Genomic DNA, 20,344 nt, shown 5'->3' on the forward strand with positions numbered 1-20,344 from the left:
GACAGAGTTAAGAGGAGGGAGCCCAGGTGTGTGGGAATTCTCTCGGCTGAATATGCTGAACAATGCCTCCTCCTGCTGTAGGACGGCTGCATTGTGAGCGCCTGCAGGTGTCAGGTGACGTTGAAACACACCCAGCAGGCAGGACGGGACAGGCTGACTTTCACACACCTGGTCAACTGGTTTCACCTCAGTTTACTGAAATATCAATCACAGCCTTTAAAAGAAGCGTGACCTTCTCATGTTGATGGCACAGCAGATTAGCGATATGCTAGCACCTTTAGCACAGCTGAGAGATTCTGCCTGCTGACTCTTCATCTATGACTGGTCCTGACAAGAGTGTGTGCTCTCATGCTGGTTTCTGTTGCACAAGAACTCATTGCCACGTCTTCTAGTTTGTTTTGAGGGATTTCAGACATTTGCATTCCACATTTACACAAAACTGTTCGTTAAACAGCTGTTTATGATGTTATGCATCTATGAATTTGAGCTTTTTCTAGCAAGAATTAAACTTTATAATGATAAAATAAAAGTAGCCCACTTAAGTATCTGGAATATTTGGATTATTTTAGGACGGTGTATGTTTGTTTCATTTTGGAGTTTTTTTGGATATTAAAATGAATGGTTTGACTTAATTCACAAAAAATGAGCAAAATAGTCAACTTTTGTATTCTATTTAAAGATATGGAGGGTGGGAGATAATTTGGCCTGTGATACACACACACACACACACACACACACACACACACACACACACGCTCCACCCATGCCGCGTCATAGTTGACTTTACGCAGGTGTCACACTCTCTTTCCATTTTCCTTCACGTCGGACGGTGATTCCCACATCCGCGCTCCTGCTGTCATTTCCCGGATCCGGCGTGTTCGGGCTGCCGTGGAAAGTTTCTCCAGAGTCATCGGAGAGGGGAGGGGGAGCTCGGTGAGTGTACCGCGGCGCCGCCGCACCGACACGCGGCTCGCTTGCGGCTTTGAGCTCCGGGATGTCGGCCGTGAAAGCGCTCCAGCAGTGGTGCCGGGTCCAGTGTGACGGATACCGGGATGTGTCCATCACCAACATGACCACGTCCTTCAGGGACGGCTTGGCCTTCTGCGCCCTCATCCACAAGCACAGACCCGAGCTCATGTGAGTACGGTGAAGTTTAGGTTCTGCTTCTTCAACTTCACTTAGAATTTCATCCCTCGATGTTTACAACTCAGACTGCCAGGGAACAAAACGTCTGTTGGCTCCAGTTCCTGCTGGGCTACCGCGGAAGGACTTTGGTGTAAATTCAGCCTCAGTGGTCTGCCGGAAAAAAGCAGGATGGAGCTTTGCTGAAGATGAAGGGGGGCAACGTGTAACCACACTGGCTCTATTTTAGGGAGAACCCATGATCCAGAGGCTGGGACACGCACGCTTTTATATAGAATTTAATGTCTCACAGACCAGTGACTGACATGTTTGAAAAGAGAGCTGCAGGCTGACAGGAAGTGAAAGATCCCTGTTTACTGGAAAACACATTGCTTCACTTGGGTGACATGACATTGCTCTAATTTTTCATGAACTTTCAGTTTAAAGTATCATCACACTTTTTTTTTTCTTTTTTTTTTAATTTTTACATACAGAGCGGGTTCAGAACCTTTCAGACTCTTTCCCTGCCAGAGAAAAAGTTTTCAGCGTCTGATTTTGAACATTTTCACATTTTCACTCAGCTTTCAGGACTTCCAGAATATTTTACGCTGATATTAAGAAAGAAATCGAACATCATCAAAAGGAAGCTCAAAGACATTTTCAAAACAAAACAAAACAAAACAAAAAAAACAGCAATGCAACGTTGCCTGGTAAGTATATCCAGCAACGTATACATCCACCGCCTCTACCCGACAGAAGTGCACCTTATTCAGCCCGCTGCAGCGCCACAGGCCCCCTGGAGAACCTGCTGCATCCTCAGGTTTCCGGGGCTTCTTCATTACTTGTTTTTAGACATAGACGTGCAGGATTCTGTCACAAGGTGCACGATAGCACGCCTGTCCTCGACGAGCAAGCGCTATTCCACAGTGGCGAAGAAAAATGGCCTTTTAATGGGCAGGAGCATCAGAGCAGACCCAGCCTCTACGTTGGCGGCCGTCTGCCTCGACCAGATGGAGAGGAAGAGAGTGTGTGTGTGCAGCGTGCTATAGGTTGCTGCTGCTGCTACATGACATCATCACCACTCACAATTTCAGGCACAAATGTGGGCACTTGTGAACGACCGCTGTGTTTTAAGACACATAAATGCTTAGAAAAGTATTTACAGACTGGTTTTATATGTAGAACAAAACCATTAACCGAAGAGGAACACTGGGGCGCGCAGCTTCATTCCCAGCAATTAATGTGCCAGCAGACTAACATTTCAACGCTACTGTGTCTGCCCTGTGCAGGTAATTGTACACAACCTGGTTCAGGTGTGCAAGTGTCTTCCTCTCATCGGATAAACAACCATTGTTCAACACGCTGTTGACTTTCAGACGAGGGAACCTGATGTTCATCTCTGCTAACTTCCTGTGCTGCTCTACGGTGCAGCTCATCACATCACAATTTGACGCATTTCGTCTGACAACATTTGGAAAACGCCACGCAATAAAGTTATTTATTCACATTCAAGTCAGCAGCTAAGCGGAAGCAGCCGCCCCTGCCAATCTCAACCTCCGTGCGCATCCTCTTGACAGCGTGGGAATGTCACCACACGTCATCTCCATCTACGGCGGCGTGCAGACAGATTTACCTGCTGCTGATGAGCTTAATGAGCACTGTGAGAACTCGTTTGGTGAGAGCTTGAATGTAAGAGAGGCTCATTTATGAATGTGAGAAGTAACAATAGTTATTGCTCAGCCTCAATTCTCTGTCCAGCAGTTTGAATTTTGAACTAGAAATATGTGGCGAAAGGCAGGGATTAGGCTCTGGACTCCTCAGCCAGGGAGATGAAATTTGAGCATCTCTAAGTACTTCATCAGTTGATGAAGTCGTCATTTCAGCTCTGTGAGTTCTTTGTCAGTTTGGAAAACTGAATGAGATATTTGGAATGTAGTTTTGTGGTATTTTGGGAGCTTCTTTACTCTCTCCCAGACACTCTGGTCAACCACCATGGAGTTTCCACCTGCAGATAACCGTTGATGTAGTTAAACATGGCAGTCTGCAAGTGTTTTGGCACTAGACGATCTCAGTCAGATCTCATCATGCTTGGGTTTTGGATCATTTTCCAGCTTTCCAAAGCTTTGGCTCACCATCTCTCACTGAACATTTGCCAGCTTGACACAAACGTCTGGTTTGTTCCAGATTGTTCCTGATGGCAAACAATAGTTTCATTTAAAGCAGGCGAGACGCAGCTATTCCACTGCTCTCCATTCCAGTTTTTACCCGCCATCAACACAGCAGCATATTTCATGTTTACATGCCACACAACACTAAACACGGTGAAAGGCCCCGCTCTACTTCACATGAATGTAAATTTCTGTACGTTTCTGATCCTCCGAAGGTTCTTTGTCAGTCGCACTGATATCATGAGGTGATCATGCATGACTAAACAGCACAGGTTCCGTCTAGACTGCTTGAAAACAAATGAGGACGGGAAGTTGGGTCATGAGGGTTTTGCTAACGGTTTTTCTCCCCTGTTGCAGAAATTTTGACTCATTGAAGAAAGAAAATGTCTATGAGAACAACAAACTGGTAAGACATGTTTACAAAATGCAACTTTCTCACTGTCTGAGGGACTCAAACAAGCAGTTTGTCTGACAGATGTTTCCTTTATGACTAAATATTTATCTCCTCTCTGTTGTACTCAAGTGTTGAAGCAATACTTTGCTCATTAAGTGCATTTTGCCCTCCAAGTACTCACAAACCGGTGTCTTGAACTCACAGAGATTTTTTTTCTCCCTCCTGCAATGTTTCTGTCTTCTCTGTGACTCCGGAATGCAGTAAGAGCCAGCCACCTCCTGCATTCTGGAGGCACAGAGAAGTAAATCCTTAGTGAGATCTGGGAGTACCTGAAAAGAAAAATGCACGTTTTGGTTAAAGTTTTGATTGAACCCTAAAATGATGAGTCAGTTAAATCACCTGCTGTTTGCTTTGGTCATAATTTCAGGTGGGTCGCGTGTGAAAGCCTTTGATAGATAACCTCGTTATTTCAGAACACATTACGCCTCAGAGACTCACGTCCTCTGGAACAAATCCTGAGTGGCTCCACAGTGAAGGACGTAAGCTTGACGCTGCTTTTAGTTTCAGTTCCATGAGAATCTGTGACCAGCAAACGTCCCGATTTCTTTTTAACCAGGTACTTGTTTACAAAGTCTGATGGCCCAGAGAGTTGTTTAATAATCTAAAAAAAGTGGCTTTACTGTCTCATCTATTTTGTCCGGTCATCAAATGTTTTTGTTTGTTTCATTACATTTTATCACTTTTATTTCTTGTGTGCGTTGGTGTGGAATTGTCATCCTTTGTGAATCTGCTATACAAGTAAAACGTCATTGATCAACCAGAACCTCTGGGGTGCATAATGAGAGACTGTGACCTCGCTGGAAATCTCAGATTAGAGATTATAATTTAGAGCTGCTTGATGCATCGTTATTTACTTAATAACTGGCTAGAATTGCATATCGTCCAAAGTCTGGGAACCGTGAAATATCAGATCGGTTCAGCAAACACGACAGATTTGACCTGAGGTCACCACACCCGCCTGCAAGCTTTCAGTGAGGCGGCTGCCACACTAAGGCCCTCCTCCTGGTCCAGGGCCACTCTGGCCCTCCTACTGATGCAGGGCCACTCTGGCCCTCCTCCTGGTCCAGGGCCACTCTGGCCCTCCTACTGATGCAGGGCCACTCTGACTGTACCCCTGATCCAGGGCCACTCTGGCCCTCCTACTGATGCAGGGCCACTCTGGCCCTCCTACTGATCCAGGGCCACTCTGGCCCTCCTACTGATCCAGGGCCACTCTGGCCCTCCTACTGATCCAGGGCCGCTCAGCCACATCCCTCAAATCCAAGATAAAACCTCAGTAAGGCCTTTGACCTTCAGTTCAGACACCGTATTATCTGTTAGTTGCTTTTGTGCTGCCTGGTAAAGCATCATTGGGTAAACAAATCCAATATTATTATTGGCACAATAACAAGTGAAACTAGAATTTAACTGTGATTGTTAATTTGTAACCCAGTTAAAAGCAAAGTAACCGTGAATCAAGTTCCACTTTTTCAGGGCTGTCAGCCGTCCGTCATAAGCAGCCAGTATCTCAGAGGCTTCGTCACTGTAAAGCACGTGTCATCAGGGTGGAACTTGTTTGGTAGTGAAGGATGATGTGTTTGACATGTGGTTGAAAACTACAAATAACTCACAAGTGTAGTGGGAGTTCTGATTATTTTGTGAACTTTATTCTCATTTGGTTTGATAAAACATGCAGGTCATTTTGGCCTTAAGGACATTTTGATGTACATATTTCATTATTATCTTAATAATAAAATCTAAACTGAATCAATAGATTTGCTGATAATTGCAAATAAATGAAATTGTAACCCAGCTTTATCAGGGATTATTCCAGACTCGGAAGGTGTCCATGTGGAAGCGTGGCTGAGAGGAGACGGCTTTGCCAAACTCAGAGTGTTTCAGTCTGGACTCGCTGGCTGCAGTGTTGCATTCTTTATTTTCAGTTTCTTCCTGGAGCTTCTTTTTTGGACTTTGAGCTCTGGGACTGACACACTTCTGTTCTTTTTGTAAGACGCTAACAATCATAGCTGAAACAACAGGCAGCTCAATAAAACAACGATAAAGTGCGGTGGATGAAAGTGCAGCAGTGGAGACGGTGTTTTTCTGGTGTCCTCAATGTGATTGTCCCCCCTGTACAAGCTGGCCTGCCGCTGTGTGTTGTTTTGGAAATTCCCGACTTTAGCTACTCTTCTCAATTCATGAATTGTGTTTATAACTTTAACCGTTTGAACAAAAGCAAACCGGGCAAAGACACAGACAGAATAAATCTTTATTGTGCAGAGAAAAGAACACATTCGACCTCTCAAGTAGCATCTGAAATCTATTTTCAAGCTCTCAAAATGACAATAAAAACAAAAGTGCTTGCAATATCGGCTCCTTTACCTCGAAAACTAAAGATACGCTATCAAGATTCTGATAATATGAAAGTCCAGTCAAAATCATGCCCACTAATATCTCACTAACAAACATAATGACATGAAAGGGCAAAGGTCATCATGTCTGAGGTGTGTAAATATGTAAGCAAAGCAACACCTTAAATCAACTCACCCTCACGTTACCATACGAGGTGGCGTCAGACTCTGGAATTAAGGATGCAACATGAATGAAAAGAACATTTTTACAGCACAACACAATCTGTGAATGACAGAATGAACATTTTAAAATCCACTCTGTTTTTTTCTCGATGTTATTTTGCAGGCATTTAAGGTTGCAGAGGAGCAGTTGGGAATTCCTGCGCTGTTGGATGCGGAAGACATGGTGGCTCTTAAGATTCCTGACCGCCTCAGTATCCTGACATATGTCTCGCAGTACTACAACTATTTTCATGGACGCTCCCCAAGTGAGTATCGGTGTCTGTCTCTGTCTTCATCTGATCTGTTAAACACGCCTCTACATGTCTGTGTCTGGCTCTTTGCTGCAGTTGGTGGTATGGGAGGTATAAAGCGGCCAGCTGAGGCTCCCACCGATGAACCGTCTGGCAAGAAGAACCAGCCGGTGTCATCTAAGGTGTTCCCCTCATCTAAGCCTGCCAGAGAGAACAGCCCGCCCCTCTCGTCCAACGCCACAAAACCTTCTCCTTCCCTAAGACAAGCCAGAGATGCCACACAGGTAAATGCACAAGCATCACTCAATAAAGAAAAAAAGTGTCCAGAAAGTATTACAATAACAGCCTTGATTATGTAACATACCAGGAATGTGAAATTCATTAAGCTAAACACGTCACACACGACCTAAAAAGCAGCAGCAATCTGACTCAGCAGCTTCAGTTTCATGACAAAACAAACAATAAACCCGTCAGCTTCACCTCATGACTTCATCTGTCGTTTGTACACAACAAGATCTCTTTTCCTCTTCTTCCAGGATGTGCCAGTTGAGAAACTGCATCAAACAGGAACCCTGAGTAACAAATGTGTGTCCTGCAACAAGCACGTTCACTTGGTGCAACGCCATCTAGTGGACGGAAAGCTGTACCACAGGAACTGTGCAAAGTAAGGGCCTTACAACCTGAACATGAGTGGAATTGAACATCGCACAGCAAATTATAACATCTCCTTTGAAGACAGACTGCTGCGATTGCAACTATGTTCTACTATATTATCATTGAACTGATTCTACACCAGCACTCACTTATGGATGCTGGAGGAGTTGTAGTTGATGAAAAGTTCAATTCTAAACAGTAGCATGTTATAAACTACGCAGGAACTCTTTATGTATGCTTAAACCTGCAAAATGAGGAATTTATTTCCCTGTTATTTTTTTGCCAAAATGATTGGTAGGGCTTCCATAGCTGAGGCTGAGTGGTCCCCAACCCCTCCGTCTTTTTCTTGCTCTTCTCTCTAATCGCTCCACTCTTGTATAACCTTGCTCAAGAAATAAAAATTGAAATTCTTCATCCACATTGAAATGAGCTAAATATTCAACAGCTGCACAGCAAACCCCAGGTTGGATTTCAGGGTGTCCCATGTCCTCTCTGTGTCGAATTTGCATGTTCTTCCCGTGTCTCCCCCACCATCAGAAACATGAATGTTATGGTTAATATTTCAGATCAAGGCTACCCCCCCCCCCAAAAAAAAACCACACATGCAGACACACACGAACCACCACTACACAAAGTGAAATGCAGCGTTCTTTCATGATGCTGTCCAACAATAAGAATCTGAGCATGTTGGTGGTAGAGAGAAGCCTTTTGAGTGGATGGACTTTGTCATGAACAGTTGCCTGGAATCATTCCAGTTCAGCTGTTCTGTGGATGTAGTGGTTCCAGTAATCTGGGGCCAGATTGATCCCCCCCCCCCCCGATGCATGGGAAATAGGATCCAGGTTGAAAATTGTTAATTGTTAATTGTTGTTGTTAATCTAAAGCTTATTTTTGACAGTGAAAAAGGGGCCAGTTGTACCTGCAGTAAATTAACGTTTTTGTTTTTGTCTCCCAGGTTACTGACATCTTCAAACACAAGCACACCTCTCAGAGATTTACCCAAAAACACCATTCTCCCAAAATTCGCTCCACAACCAGCTGCCGCTAAAACAGACACAGTGACTCCCAACCCAACACCCTCCAGACTGGAACCTACATGGCTGTCGGAGAAATCCAGCACACCCTCCAGCTTCTCCAGCGCCGGGTCGTCTTTGTTTCCTTCCCGGCCTGCTGCAAGTGTCTCCTCGCCTGCTAAAGAGAACCACACGCCTGTCGTCTCCAAACCCACCGAGTCACGGACTTGTGATACGACCGTCTCTACCTCTATCAGCACCAGGCCCACTGCGGCGCCTCGAAACTCAACCACTGTGACAAAAACACTGCAGTCCAAACTCAAGTTCTTTGCTAACGACAAAGAAACTACAAGCAAGAATGTGGACACTGATAAAGCGTTATATGTTACTGGTAAGAACCTGGAAGCCGCAGCCGGTCAGACTGTGACGGTGGTTGTAAATGTTAATGGTGCTGACAGAAAGCAACCAAATATGAACTTGGACACGGGCGAAACGGCTAAAGCAGCTGTGAAGGGTGGCAAGGTGAAGCAGGACGAAGCGGAGAGCAGTAAGACGAAAGCAGCGGCCTTCTTCATCTCCAAGAAACTGACCGAGCAGAGCAACAATAACAACAGTAAACCGGCGTGGTCGACTGTAGAGCTGAAGAAGACTGACAGGTGAGGATTCCAAGCACATACACACGAAAACAAAAATGAATGATAGAAATAGAGAAGAATGCTCTCTAATACTGCTTCATCACCTCCACTCAGAGCCTCTCAAGGCCAGCCCACCAAGACAGAGTCCAGATTTGAGATTCCCAAGAAGGAGTCCAGAGTCGAGATTCCCAAGAAGGAGTCCAGATTCGAGATTCCCAAGAAGGAGTCCAGAGTCGAGATTCCCAAGATGGAGAACAGTGTCGAGATTCCCAAGAAGGAGTCCAGAGTCGAGATTCCCAAGATGGAGAACAGTGTCGAGATTCCCAAGAAGGAGTCCAGAGTCGAGATTCCCAAGAAGGAGTCCAGAGTCGAGATTCCCAAGAAGGAGTCCAGAGTCGAGATTCCCAAGATGGAGAACAGTGTCGAGATTCCCAAGAAGGAGTCCAGAGTCGAGATTCTCAAGAGGGAGTCTCGATTCGAGTCTCCCAAAAGGGAGGACGGAGTTGAAATTCCCAAGAGGGAGTCTCGATTCGAGTCTCCCAAAAGGGAGGACGGAGTTGAAATTCCCAAGAGGGAGTCTCGATTCGAGTCTCCCAAAAGGGAGGACGGAGTTGAAATTCCCAAGTGGGAGTCTCAATTCGAGTCTCCCAAAAGGGAGGATAGAGTTGAGATTCCCAAGAAGGAGTCTCGATTCGAGTCTCCCAAAAGGGAGGACAGAGTCGAGATTCCCAAGAAGGAGTCTCGATTCAAGTCTCCCAAAAGGGAGGACAGAGTTGAGATTCCCAAGAAGGAATGTCAAGTTGAGACTCCAAAGAAAGAATCTCAAATTGAGACTCCTAAGAAGGAGACGGCAGGTGTACAGGGGAGAGTGAGGCTGAAAGTGAACCCGTCTATCCTCGCTGACCTGCAGCCTCCAGCGAGTGCTGACAACCAGAACTCTGGTCTGAGCCCAACCAGCTGGAGCAAACCCAGAGCCAGAACTCCAGAGAGAGGAGGAGCACAGCCTGGCAGCACACCAGCCAACACCTCAGGTTAAACTCAGACACTTCCATCACTGGATGTAGATGTGGTTTGAATATGGTACAACTATTGTTCTGTTTTTTTTGTTGTTCTTTTCATTCTCTATAATGGCTAAAACATAAGAGCACTTGTAAAAACTAAGGCCAAATGCCTCAATTGCCTGGTGGGATGCTAACATTTGCCTCAGTTGCTGCGGAAGACTTAGCTTTCAGCTATCAGATGTATTATAGTGTTTGACCAGCTGTTTCTGCAGGTTAGACATGTTGCCATGCCCAGATTTTCCTCTCAAATTCCAGATATTGGAAACCTGTTTTTTGCCTGACACGTTTATAAAAGTTAAATCAACCTTTACACCACTTTGAATTCTGAAAAATCTGGTAGTACAGATGTAGTTTTAGTTGGCACTCAACTTCAGCACTGGCCGTCTTTAAGACATCCGCGATTGACCTGATTGTGTTCAAGCCCTCGTCTCTCTTGCTCAAAATCAAACCAAAACAGTTGCTGTTAATATGCATCCTTAATATCTTGTGCTGTCCAGGGTGTCTGACAGTCATAAACGCTACAAATACTGCTGACACTGAATATTGGATGTAAATGATAATAATAATTTTTTGCCCTCAACAGCGTCAGACGAGTCTCCTGCGGACTGGAGGTCCAGGCTCAAACCCGTCTCCAAAGACACAAAGTAAGTGTTGTGTTTTAAGATCACATTCAGTGTTATTTTCTTAGCCAACACAGGGGGAGTTTCTAGCTCTCTCCCCCACCCGAGTGCCGCTTGAGCAAGATTACCGAGTAGCAAAAACATCATCAACCTTTAACCGAGGGCTATTTTTCCTCCGGTCGTCCTGTCGTCCCACAGGAAGCCTGTACCTGCTGCTCCTCCAAATGGCTCGACAATGATTTTTTTTTAGTTCGATCTTTCTGTCTCTCCCTTTCCACCACATGCACGTGAGCCCCCAATGTTTTCAAGACTGCTTTGAGTCCCCTGTGGTGCAACATATGCTTTGAGTTCCTTCACCCAGATGACCTTTCCTCTCGCCTGCATGTATCTAAGCCAGAGAGGAAGAAAATGGGGCTAAAGAGAGGCAGTGATGACATAATTAAGTCCTCTCTCTCACTCTCTCTCCCTCTCGCTCTCTCATTTTCTGCTCATCCTCCATCCATCTCAGACCTGCTGGCTCATCACAGTCCTCTACCAAACCGGTGAATGGAGCTGGGAACTCCCAGACAGCAGATCCGTCGGGCAGGCCCTCTTCCACTCCTCGTCCTCCCTTTCCGAGCTTTTCTGTCACTCCACCGGCACCAAAGGGTAAAGAATGCAGTCTCTGCTGTTTTGAATGCTGATCAATTTAAACAATGATAATAATAATAATTAATAAAACTTATATTATATTATTACTTTTACTGTTGTTATCATTTTCAGGCTCCCTGAATGGTCAAAGGGGCCCAACAGTGAACGATACCAAATCAAAGATCTGCAAGGTGGGAAGTTTAATGTATTTCAATGGATTTCAAATGATAAATGAAAGGATATCTGACAAATTAAACTGAATAACATTTTGAATAATAATGAACAATTATTGGTTGGAAATGTTTCTCATCAAATTGAAACAGAATCCTTTTTTTTTTCTTTTTTGTGATTTTTTTTTTTCAAAAGCATTTGTGTCTGCTCAAGTTATGCAACTATTTGCCTAAATTACGCACAAGTAAGAGCTGGTAATTATTGTTGTATTAAACAGCCCTCGCCAGGGTTTATAATCCGTATCTTTATCGTTACAACTAAAAAGGTACTCTCAGATCTGAAACTGTTTGACTGAGGCAGTGATTATTTTGTTCTTTGTGTTTGTAAAGTTTCATTGTCTAACGCCGTAATTTGCGCGTGCGGACTGATGATGTAGCCAGCTCGAGCTAGCTAACTATTTTAGATTGTGAAAATTTATGCAAATGTAGAATCGTAGGCAAATGTGTCTGCAGGCTACCGTAGGTCCTTCAAGGTGCTTTGAAAGGGAGGGATGAGGTGGGGGCGAACCTGGCAAATTTTTTCATTGGCTCTGGTGATACTTATTGGACAAAATTGGTTAATATAAAAAAAAAAACATTCATTGTGAATTGAGGTTGTAAAATGAATATAAGTATGTGAGTTTTATTGATTTTACGTCACCTCCTTGTGTTTGTAGATGAAGCCAGACTTCATTCCTAAAGAAACCATTATGAAGGAGCTGCAGGAGATCGAAGATAATCTGAATGAGTTGGAGAGGAGAGGGGTTGAGCTGGAGATGAGGCTCCGTAGCAGCGAAGAAGGTGGCGCGGACACACACACACACACACAGAGAAAAAGGCTGATTTTAAGGAAAGGGTGTATCTGGGATTAACGGTGTGTGTGTTTGTGTGTCAGAGGGTGAAGATGACTCTCTGATGGATGAGCTCATGGTTGAGTGGTTCAACTTGATCAGGAACAAACAGGTGGCCATGCGCAGGGAGTCTGAACTGGTCTACATGTGAGTACGAACACATCCACTCAGACACACATGGAAAGGAGGCGCGCCGCTCTTTAGCGATTAGCGAAACAGACTTCTGGCCAGAAGGTTGACAGTTTGAATTCCCAGTGTCCTCCCTCCTCCGTCACCCAGCAGGGTGTCCTGGAACATGGAAGCTCACCCCCCCCCACAGGCGGCAGTGGCCTGAGGAGCAGGATGCAGCTTAGAAGCACACATGCAATTATTCAGTATTGCTTTTGTTAGATTCAAATTATTCAAGGCCACAGACTGCAAAATTCATTGATACGGTACCACAGGACAGTTTTTGTTCTGCATTTCAGTCTAAATCTACATAAAAACACAATAGTATTCAAGCTGATTTACTGGAAAATACCTCAATTCTGTATATTACAAAAAATGAATAATTATTAAAAAGGAACATGCTGACGTTTTTGGTAAATTCACTAATTTGTCATCCTCATTGTCAGACAAGAACAAAGATACCCTTCTGTCCTCTGTGCTGCACTGGGGAGCTGAAACCTGCTAACTGCTAGTTAGCTTAGTGCAATGAATGGTATTGATCGGCAAGTGTTAGCATACCTGGGGCCATTGAAAGACTGCCAATTACCGTAATCCACCAAGGCCACAAGTTGCAGAATTAATAATTATTGCACAGTATGAAAGACTTGGTTCTGCATTTCTGTCTAAATCTATTGACAGCACATTTACTCCAAATGAAATGTTTTCTTTTTACTATGTTGGCGATGCAAGAAGCAAGAAATAAAAGTGTGTTTTCTGATGTGTAGAGGAAAGACGCAGGAACTGGAGGAGGAGCAGCCCAGTGTTGAGCAGGAGCTCAGAAGGCTGATGGAGAAACCAGGTGAGACGTGACAAAATCAATACAACAGGACACACAACAACGACAATTGAGACTTAGAAGTGTGTGTGTGTCTGCGTGTGCGTGTGCGTGTGCGCAGAACATTTGAAAACTGTGTGGGACCGAAAGAGAGAAGAGCAGTTGATGGCCAAGCTGGTGGAGATCGTGAATGACAGAAACGCGATTGTAGAGGGACTCGATGAGGACCGACTCAGGTGTGTCCACAGTTTATATGTTGTGTCTCTGTGGATAATCCATAGAAATTAATATCATACCTATGTAGTACACAAAAAGTCTGCTGCTGTGGCAGTTTTATACTTAGTTGTAGGATAGCGCTGCAGGACATCAGACCTCATTCATAAAATGTTACTGCACATGGGAATTTTTAGCCCCAGATTTCACCTCGCGGACAGGAAGCAAAGTCTGATGAAACCTGCTCCTGACATCTGTTGTGTTCCTCTTGTGACATCTGTGCAAGTGATTGACAGTTACAGGAAAGAAGAGGAGAGTTACAAATAACTGTCAGGCTTTGCTTTCTGTCTGACTGAATCAAATTTAAAAAATTGTTCGGAGTGCAAGATATGAATTTTTGCACAAGAATATTTCATGAATGAGGCCCAATTATCCTACACATACCGGCAATGCAGAAAATGATTTTGTATTAGTTATTGATTTATTTTGTACAGTAGGTAGGGTTAGGCAATGCCACAGTTTAGTGGATGAACACGCTGCATGTTGATAGATACAATTTGTAATCTGCGTTTGTGTGTTCTTCCCCCTCTTCTCTCAGGGAGGAAGAGGAGGACGAGCAGCTAAACAAGATGATGATGAATTTCAGTGAGTGTCTCCTCCGCCTCCACAGGTCGACCGGCCCCCCCAGTTCTGTTCATTAGTTATCACAGCCTCAGTGTCACTGCAACTTAGTTGCCTTATAAATTATCCAGTTAAGCATTTCCATCATGGACGCCGCTAATTGAAGTTGAACGAATTGTCATTGTGTGTGTGTGTGTGTGTGTGTGTGTGTGTGTGTGTGTGTGTGCGTGCGCGCGTGCACGCATGTGTTTGTTAGCCTGCACTGCATTTCTAAGGGCAGTGCTGGACGATGTTTTCATCTCATTTGATCTAATGACTGCTAATGGAAAAAGCATCCAACAAAATGCTCTTTTTGCCAGCGTCCTATTAGTCCTATTAGACAAATGGATAATGCCGCTGGTTAATTTGACCCTTCTGATGGAATCGAGTTAAAACTGGCTGCATTTGCAATTCATGACTGGATAAAAAGTGAGGAGATTTATTGAACTCCCATGAGGGGTCATTTTGGTACAGTGAGTGTATGCTAACCACGGGCTAAAGACGAGCCTTTTCACTGTAATGTATTCATAAAGTTAATGGTAAAGTTTCCCGGTATAATCCCACTCCGAGTACAACCATGTGATAGTTTACATGCGTGTTGTATCACCGTGATATAAAACAGGATTTATTAGATATTAGTCACTTTTGATTCAAATCTCCATTAAAAAGTGAAGAGAAAGTTGAATGACATTTATAATGTAAACAAGAAATCTACTATGTTCCGTTCATAGGACCTCAAAACTCACGTTTATCCTCTACAGACATTCAAGCCAGCAGCGAACCTCAGCGTGATGAACCAACATGAGGTTTTTTTCTTGACCTCCGACTGCCAGCGAGGCCCAGCTAGCAAGGCTAGTTGCTAGCATGCTAGCTGGAGTCAGCGCTGACCTCAAAAACAGCCCCGCAACGGCAAATCATCCACAAATTTGCCACTCACTCAGATGTCTCACGCAGTGGTCAAACATGAGCTACACCGTAATTCATCAGCACTACCCCCTGGTGGCCACTGCTGGCACTAGCATGCCTCACCACTAACGAGTTACCGATGCTACTGATATTTTTTTTGTTTCTGAATTTGCGGTGAATTGTTTCCCTTCATTTCATTAAAACCTTGGTCTCCAAAGTGGAGAGCTGCAACCAGAGAACAGTGGCATTTGACGCCCTCGCCCTGGGAGAGAACCCCCCCATGAGAATAGAAATCCCCCTGCTGCCTTTGCCCGAGTCCAGGAGAACACAAAAAAGACCAGCTGGACCCGAGCCTTTCCAGACCCTGAGTCACTCATTCAGGATTCAGGGGCTGCAGCCAAGCTAAGATGATGGATTGATAATGAAGCCAAGATTTTTGCTTAAAATAGGTGTTTTAAAGTGTGATTTCTCTTCCTAATTCTCTGTCTCCCTCTCCCTCTCTCTCTCTCTCTCGCTGTCTCTCTGTCAGGCATGAAGAAAGACAAACCCAAGAAGAAGTCGCCGATGTCCAAACTGTTCAGCTGGGGGAACAAGAAGGAAGGTTGATGCTCATCAGAAAACCCGCTGCTGATTCTGTCTTTGATGTTTCTTTGCTGCTCTTGTCATCCTTTCATGTCACTCAACTCAGCCGATGATTCATGGGATGTCTGGGATTATGTGGTTGTGTACTGTCGGTGTGTGTGATCTGTCATTCTCAGCACTTTTAGAGGAAGGCCCCTCCCTCTGTTGCCACACACACACACACACACACACACACACACACACGGATGATGTTGAGGGGTTAATGACACACCAGTACTGATGTGATTGGGTTCAGTGCTCCACTTGTAAATCTTAATCCTCTTCTCGTCTTAATCTGTCTACTTAATTCCCTCTCTCACACACACTTTAGCTTTCTGCTAATAACATGGTGGCTCCTTTTTAACATGTTGGTTGTAAACAGTAACACTAATGTAAGGTTCCGCTGCTGCTTCTTGCTCTCTGCTCATGTTTTAGTCCAGAATACATGAGCACCAGTGACTCTGACATCTTCAGGGTCACATTCTAAAGGTACTTTGAAAATAACACTTGTTTTGAGTCTTGGAAATTAATTATTTAAATAATAACATCTTATTAAAAAAAAAAGTTAAGGAGGATAAGGAAATAGAAAAAAAAAGTGTTGTTTGGTTGTTGTAATTTTTTTGTAAAAAAAAAAAATCAGTTCTTTCCAAAAAAAAAAAATCCTGCTGGCTTTCACCCTGGAAACAGTATTTATGTATTTATGATGTGCAGATATGTGCATTTCATGATCTTCATTCAGAGACCGAAAAAGAAGCTATAGCCAGTGGACCTTCTGACGTTTGTCTGTAAGAATTTCAGAACTTCTTAACACGTTACTTGGTGATTTACCTAAAAACGTTTGCACGGGGGTAACTGGACAACGCGCACTCCTTTTTTAAAAGCATCCTCATTCTCTCTTTTTCTACTTGAATGTATGGCTTCCATCTTGACAGTTAACTAGAATAAAAGTTTAATTCTGGTTTTAAAGCGAGCTCACGGGTGTAAAAAAGCAAAGGTTGACTGGTTGTTGTGATCCATATTGGATCTGTATTTGTAAATGTTTAAATATTTCTTAGCGGATTCAAGTAATTAAATGTGGCTTTAATCTTTATACGTGTATAGAATTTTTGCAGAGGTTTACTTATTAAACTGGCTCCATGTCAGCTGAATGTCCTGTTAATAATTTAACTTTGCACATGTGCTACTGTCCCACTTTTATTTCCAGATTCCCAGCTGTGTATTTTTGTATTTGCTTGGAATTTAACGGATTTGATCATTAAATGGAGAACCTGGTTCGTATTTTTTGGTAATAAATTGTTTTTAACCCTTATTTTAATAAAAAGATATTGTTGGTCCATCATGGTGGTAAATGACCTTTTATTATCAAGGAGTTGCAGTAAAGACAATCCCTTCAGACTTGTATTTGTGGATTTTATTCACGCACTGTTGTATTTTAGTTATATTTTAGCCAAAAAAGGACCCGCTATTGGTTCCTTACAGCACTTTGTCAGCTGGAATGGTGATGCAGTTTCTATGTTTGCCCACTAGGAGGCAGCACGAGCCTTTTCATGTCACTGGATCGCTCCTCTGGACGTGAAACCTTCATTTCTTTGATGGGCAGACGATGGTGAGTTGATGGATTTTATCTTTTAAAAACGAAAAAGTTATTCACTCGGGAATAGCAGCAGGCAAGCACTCATCTTCCGTCACCTCCAACTTTATTTCAATGAAGCCTGTCAAATGCCTTGCGTGAGTATAAACTCACATTTTCTTACTGTCAGACGTCATTTTATGGCAATGAAATAGTCGAACACGGAGGCCGGCAGAGGAGGAGGCGAATCCGTCAATGTCAATAGAAGTTTCCAGCGTTTCCGTCTTCTCTGTTTTTCTTGCAGAAGCTACTTGATTTCCGGACAGTAAAAACTTGAAAAGACATATTGAGGACTTGATGCTGCAAGTGTCACCAGTACCAGGTCATTAAGAGAAACGAGTCACACGTTCACAAACCAGTCTCCACTCTGGGAGCTCTTCTTATTCAGAAGGAAAAACTTTATTCTTAGAGGGTACATTTCATAAGAACGTATTTGTTTCCCAATAAATAAATAACTGATGAATAAAAATGTTCAGGTAAGTTGAGAAAAAAGTCAGTTTTACTTGAATGTGCTGCGATGCTCTGGCAGGAAAAGAGAGCACGTCCACGTGGATGTGGGCCTGCAGAAACACTGGGACCTTCCATTGTGTTGTATGGCAACCGAGGGTGCAGAGCTTAGACTGACACAGAAAATGATTCTTCATCTCTGAGATTTTAAATCTTGTTAAACTCAGTCCCCTGCTTGAGTGTTCCTGGGCACTTCTGCATTTATTGAACAAAACCTCTGCGACAATTACATTCAATAAGTTGTAACTCTCAGACCTCTGTAGTTAAAGGATTAACATTAAGTTGTCTACCAAGATTCAGAGGAGTGAAAATGATCCAACAGCAGCGACAGAAAGAAAAGAAAACAACACAACAAGAAGCAGGGTTAGTTTGGGTGACCCTCAGCGTGGAGCTCCGCCTCCTCCAGAAGTCACCTCACACTCACGCAGACCAAACGCAAGTCAGGTGGTTTGACTTGAATGGGTAATTGTGATGTCACACGGCAGCAGCATTGATACGGTCTCCAAAATGAGAGAGGGGCTGTGCACCATTTAGGCATGCGGCCCTGCGGGTTCATTAATTATTGAACTGGTTTTTAGAGGCTACAGGAGCCTCATTAACTTAAATGGCTTTTACACAGCAAGAAGGTTTGGTGTCCCACACCGATTTCATGGTTTTAAAATTGAAACCAAAGCAAACTTGCTCGGGACGCTTCCACCAAATCTGTGCTCTGACCGTCCGACCACGAGAGCCGAGCGCATGAAAGTACAAAAATGTTGAACTAAGTTGTCTTGAATGATTGAAGGGCTCAGCACATCACATGCCGGCTGTTTTGTCAGCAGCTGGAGAAGAGAGTTTGCAGACAGTATTTGTCTTCCCTATCTGCATTTTCAAATGTACTAATTAATGTTATACAAGATGCCATAGAGCATCAATCATGAAGAAAAGCCGTAGAATTCAGTCAATAAATGTACCTGCCTGAATGATTTGGCACCTCACTGTACTTCTTCAATTTAAGGGCCCCTGCACCCAAAACACACACAAAAAAACGGCCAACTGGAGCGTAATCTCTGCAGACTCGATCTGGCTGTTGAGATGAAGTTCAACAGGATCATTTTTATTCATCCCACAACGGGGAAATTCAAACATTACAGCAACTCAAAAAGTGAGAGTGATTAAAATACAAATAAGAGCGGAGTGAAATAAAATATAGAACCCACTTGGAAACTGCACCCGAAGACCTTGAACTTTATGTGTAATACAGCCTTCACTCTTAAAGATAAAAGGACAAATATCTGTACAGTTTATACTGCACATATCTTGTAATACACACTGTGTAAAATATAACATCAGAGCTCAGAGATCTGCAGAAAAGTACGAGAGGAGGATTCCCATTATGAACAACTTATTGCACATGATTTATCAGCAGAGCCGATATTCATACACAGTAGTTTGCACAGAGAAAAAGAGACAATTGTACCTTAGAAATTAATAAATTGATGCGTATGACTGGGAAATTTCATCCAAAATGACGACACAGAATATCATTTAGCTGTGAATTTAAAAAAAAAAGACGCATTCAGAAACGGCACCGCGTCTCTGCAGAAACAGCCTCCTCTGGACAAACCCCATCAACGCAGCAGGGAGCAACCTGCCGATGAGGCCGTTGAGAGTGTGGTCTGTAGAAACCACCCATCCATGCTCCTCCTACCCTCTACCAACAGCAGCTTAATCTACTGCAGCAAAGGCATGCAAACGCAAGAACAGTTTCTCTCTGCTACAGTTTAAATATCCGTTCACGGGAGCAAAATCGGGAAATAATAAATAATACAGTAAAAGAAGCAGAGAAATTGACTTTCAGCTCCTGTATCTTTTTTTTTTTTTTTTTTTAAATGTTGTATCTTTTAAGTGTGAAAATGCGAGAGTGTGTAATCTTTTCTCTCTAAAGGCAACATCTGTTCCTGTAGTTATGTGTGGAAGCGTTTGTTTATTCCTCCCTCTGACTGTGATAAAGTGTAGGATCACGGCGCTACTGTGCGTCTGAATCAATCACGTCTCGGCGTAACTTTTGGAGCCTGTTTATCTTTGGGCTGAAAATGTGCCTTTACGTCGACTCAATAAGGTACATTTGTAATGTTCAAGGGTTCAGTACAGACTGTAAATATACCTCCAAGCTGCTTCATTTACATAACACAGTGGGCTCTCACATATTCACAAAGACTTTAAAGAGTTCGGGGAGTTTCTGTGCTGCTCCATTCTGCTCTGATTCTGTTGAATCCATGTTAAAATTAGTATAACGTCTGGATTAGCATGCATTCAACCTGCCGCATTTTTTGTTTCACAGGCTTTTATATGCTCTTCTGTTCACTTTTTAAGGTTCAAAGCTGTTGCATTACTTACCTGACACGCCGTGAGCTCCCACTCACACCTCTACCCACCCATCACTGTCTAACTTTGACTTTCTTCCACTCACACTCGGGCCTCAAAGTGAGATTGTGCTGAAGCGATAATTCACCCCCCCCCCCACCCCAAATTTTTCAAGTTCTCACACGCAAGTCATTAATTCCTTTGTGACTCCAGAACGCAGAAAGAGAAAGCCACGTATAATAAGCGTGAGCCCAATGGC

General features: G+C 43.5%; 1 protein-coding gene across 4 annotated transcripts; it reads left to right on the forward strand.

Moving 5' to 3' along the window:
* Nucleotides 1–753: 753 nt before the first annotated feature.
* On the forward strand, nt 754–17,884 carry LOC147257865 (uncharacterized). 4 transcript variants are annotated; one of them, XM_086212070.1, is made up of 19 exons: nt 754–1,137; nt 3,648–3,696; nt 6,421–6,562; nt 6,644–6,831; nt 7,084–7,211; nt 8,157–8,870; nt 8,964–9,880; nt 10,494–10,554; nt 11,039–11,178; nt 11,293–11,351; nt 12,047–12,170; nt 12,265–12,367; nt 13,153–13,226; nt 13,324–13,438; nt 14,014–14,060; nt 15,511–15,582; nt 16,807–16,887; nt 17,130–17,208; nt 17,477–17,884. In XM_086212070.1, coding segments are annotated over exons 1-19 (3,237 nt in total). In that variant the 5' UTR covers nt 754–994; the 3' UTR covers nt 17,478–17,884. The 4 variants fall into 4 exon arrangements, with proteins under 4 accessions (XP_086068196.1, XP_086068197.1, XP_086068198.1 ...); XM_086212071.1 differs by having other exon boundaries at nt 16,807–16,873; XM_086212072.1 differs by lacking the exon at nt 16,807–16,887.
* Nucleotides 17,885–20,344: the final 2,460 nt, after the last annotated feature.

This window comes from Aulostomus chinensis, chromosome 8, assembly GCF_037954235.1.
Source record: "Aulostomus chinensis isolate RoL2024-O1b breed Wild chromosome 8, RoL_Achi_v1.0, whole genome shotgun sequence".
Lineage (NCBI taxonomy): Eukaryota > Metazoa > Chordata > Actinopteri > Syngnathiformes > Aulostomidae > Aulostomus > Aulostomus chinensis.

What these genes read in the sequence shown, in the direction of transcription:
- LOC147257865 (XM_086212070.1), top strand. Translation starts at nt 995, where the DNA reads ATGTCGGCCGTGAAAGCGCTCCAGCAGTGGTGCCGGGTCCAGTGTGAC. An exon ending in AAGCCAGAGATGCCACACAG is followed by an intron (nt 6,832 to 7,083) that starts GTAAATGCACAA and finishes CTCTTCTTCCAG; the next exon opens with GATGTGCCAGTTGAGAAACT. An exon ending in AAGGCTGATGGAGAAACCAG is followed by an intron (nt 13,227 to 13,323) that starts GTGAGACGTGAC and finishes GCGTGTGCGCAG; the next exon opens with AACATTTGAAAACTGTGTGG.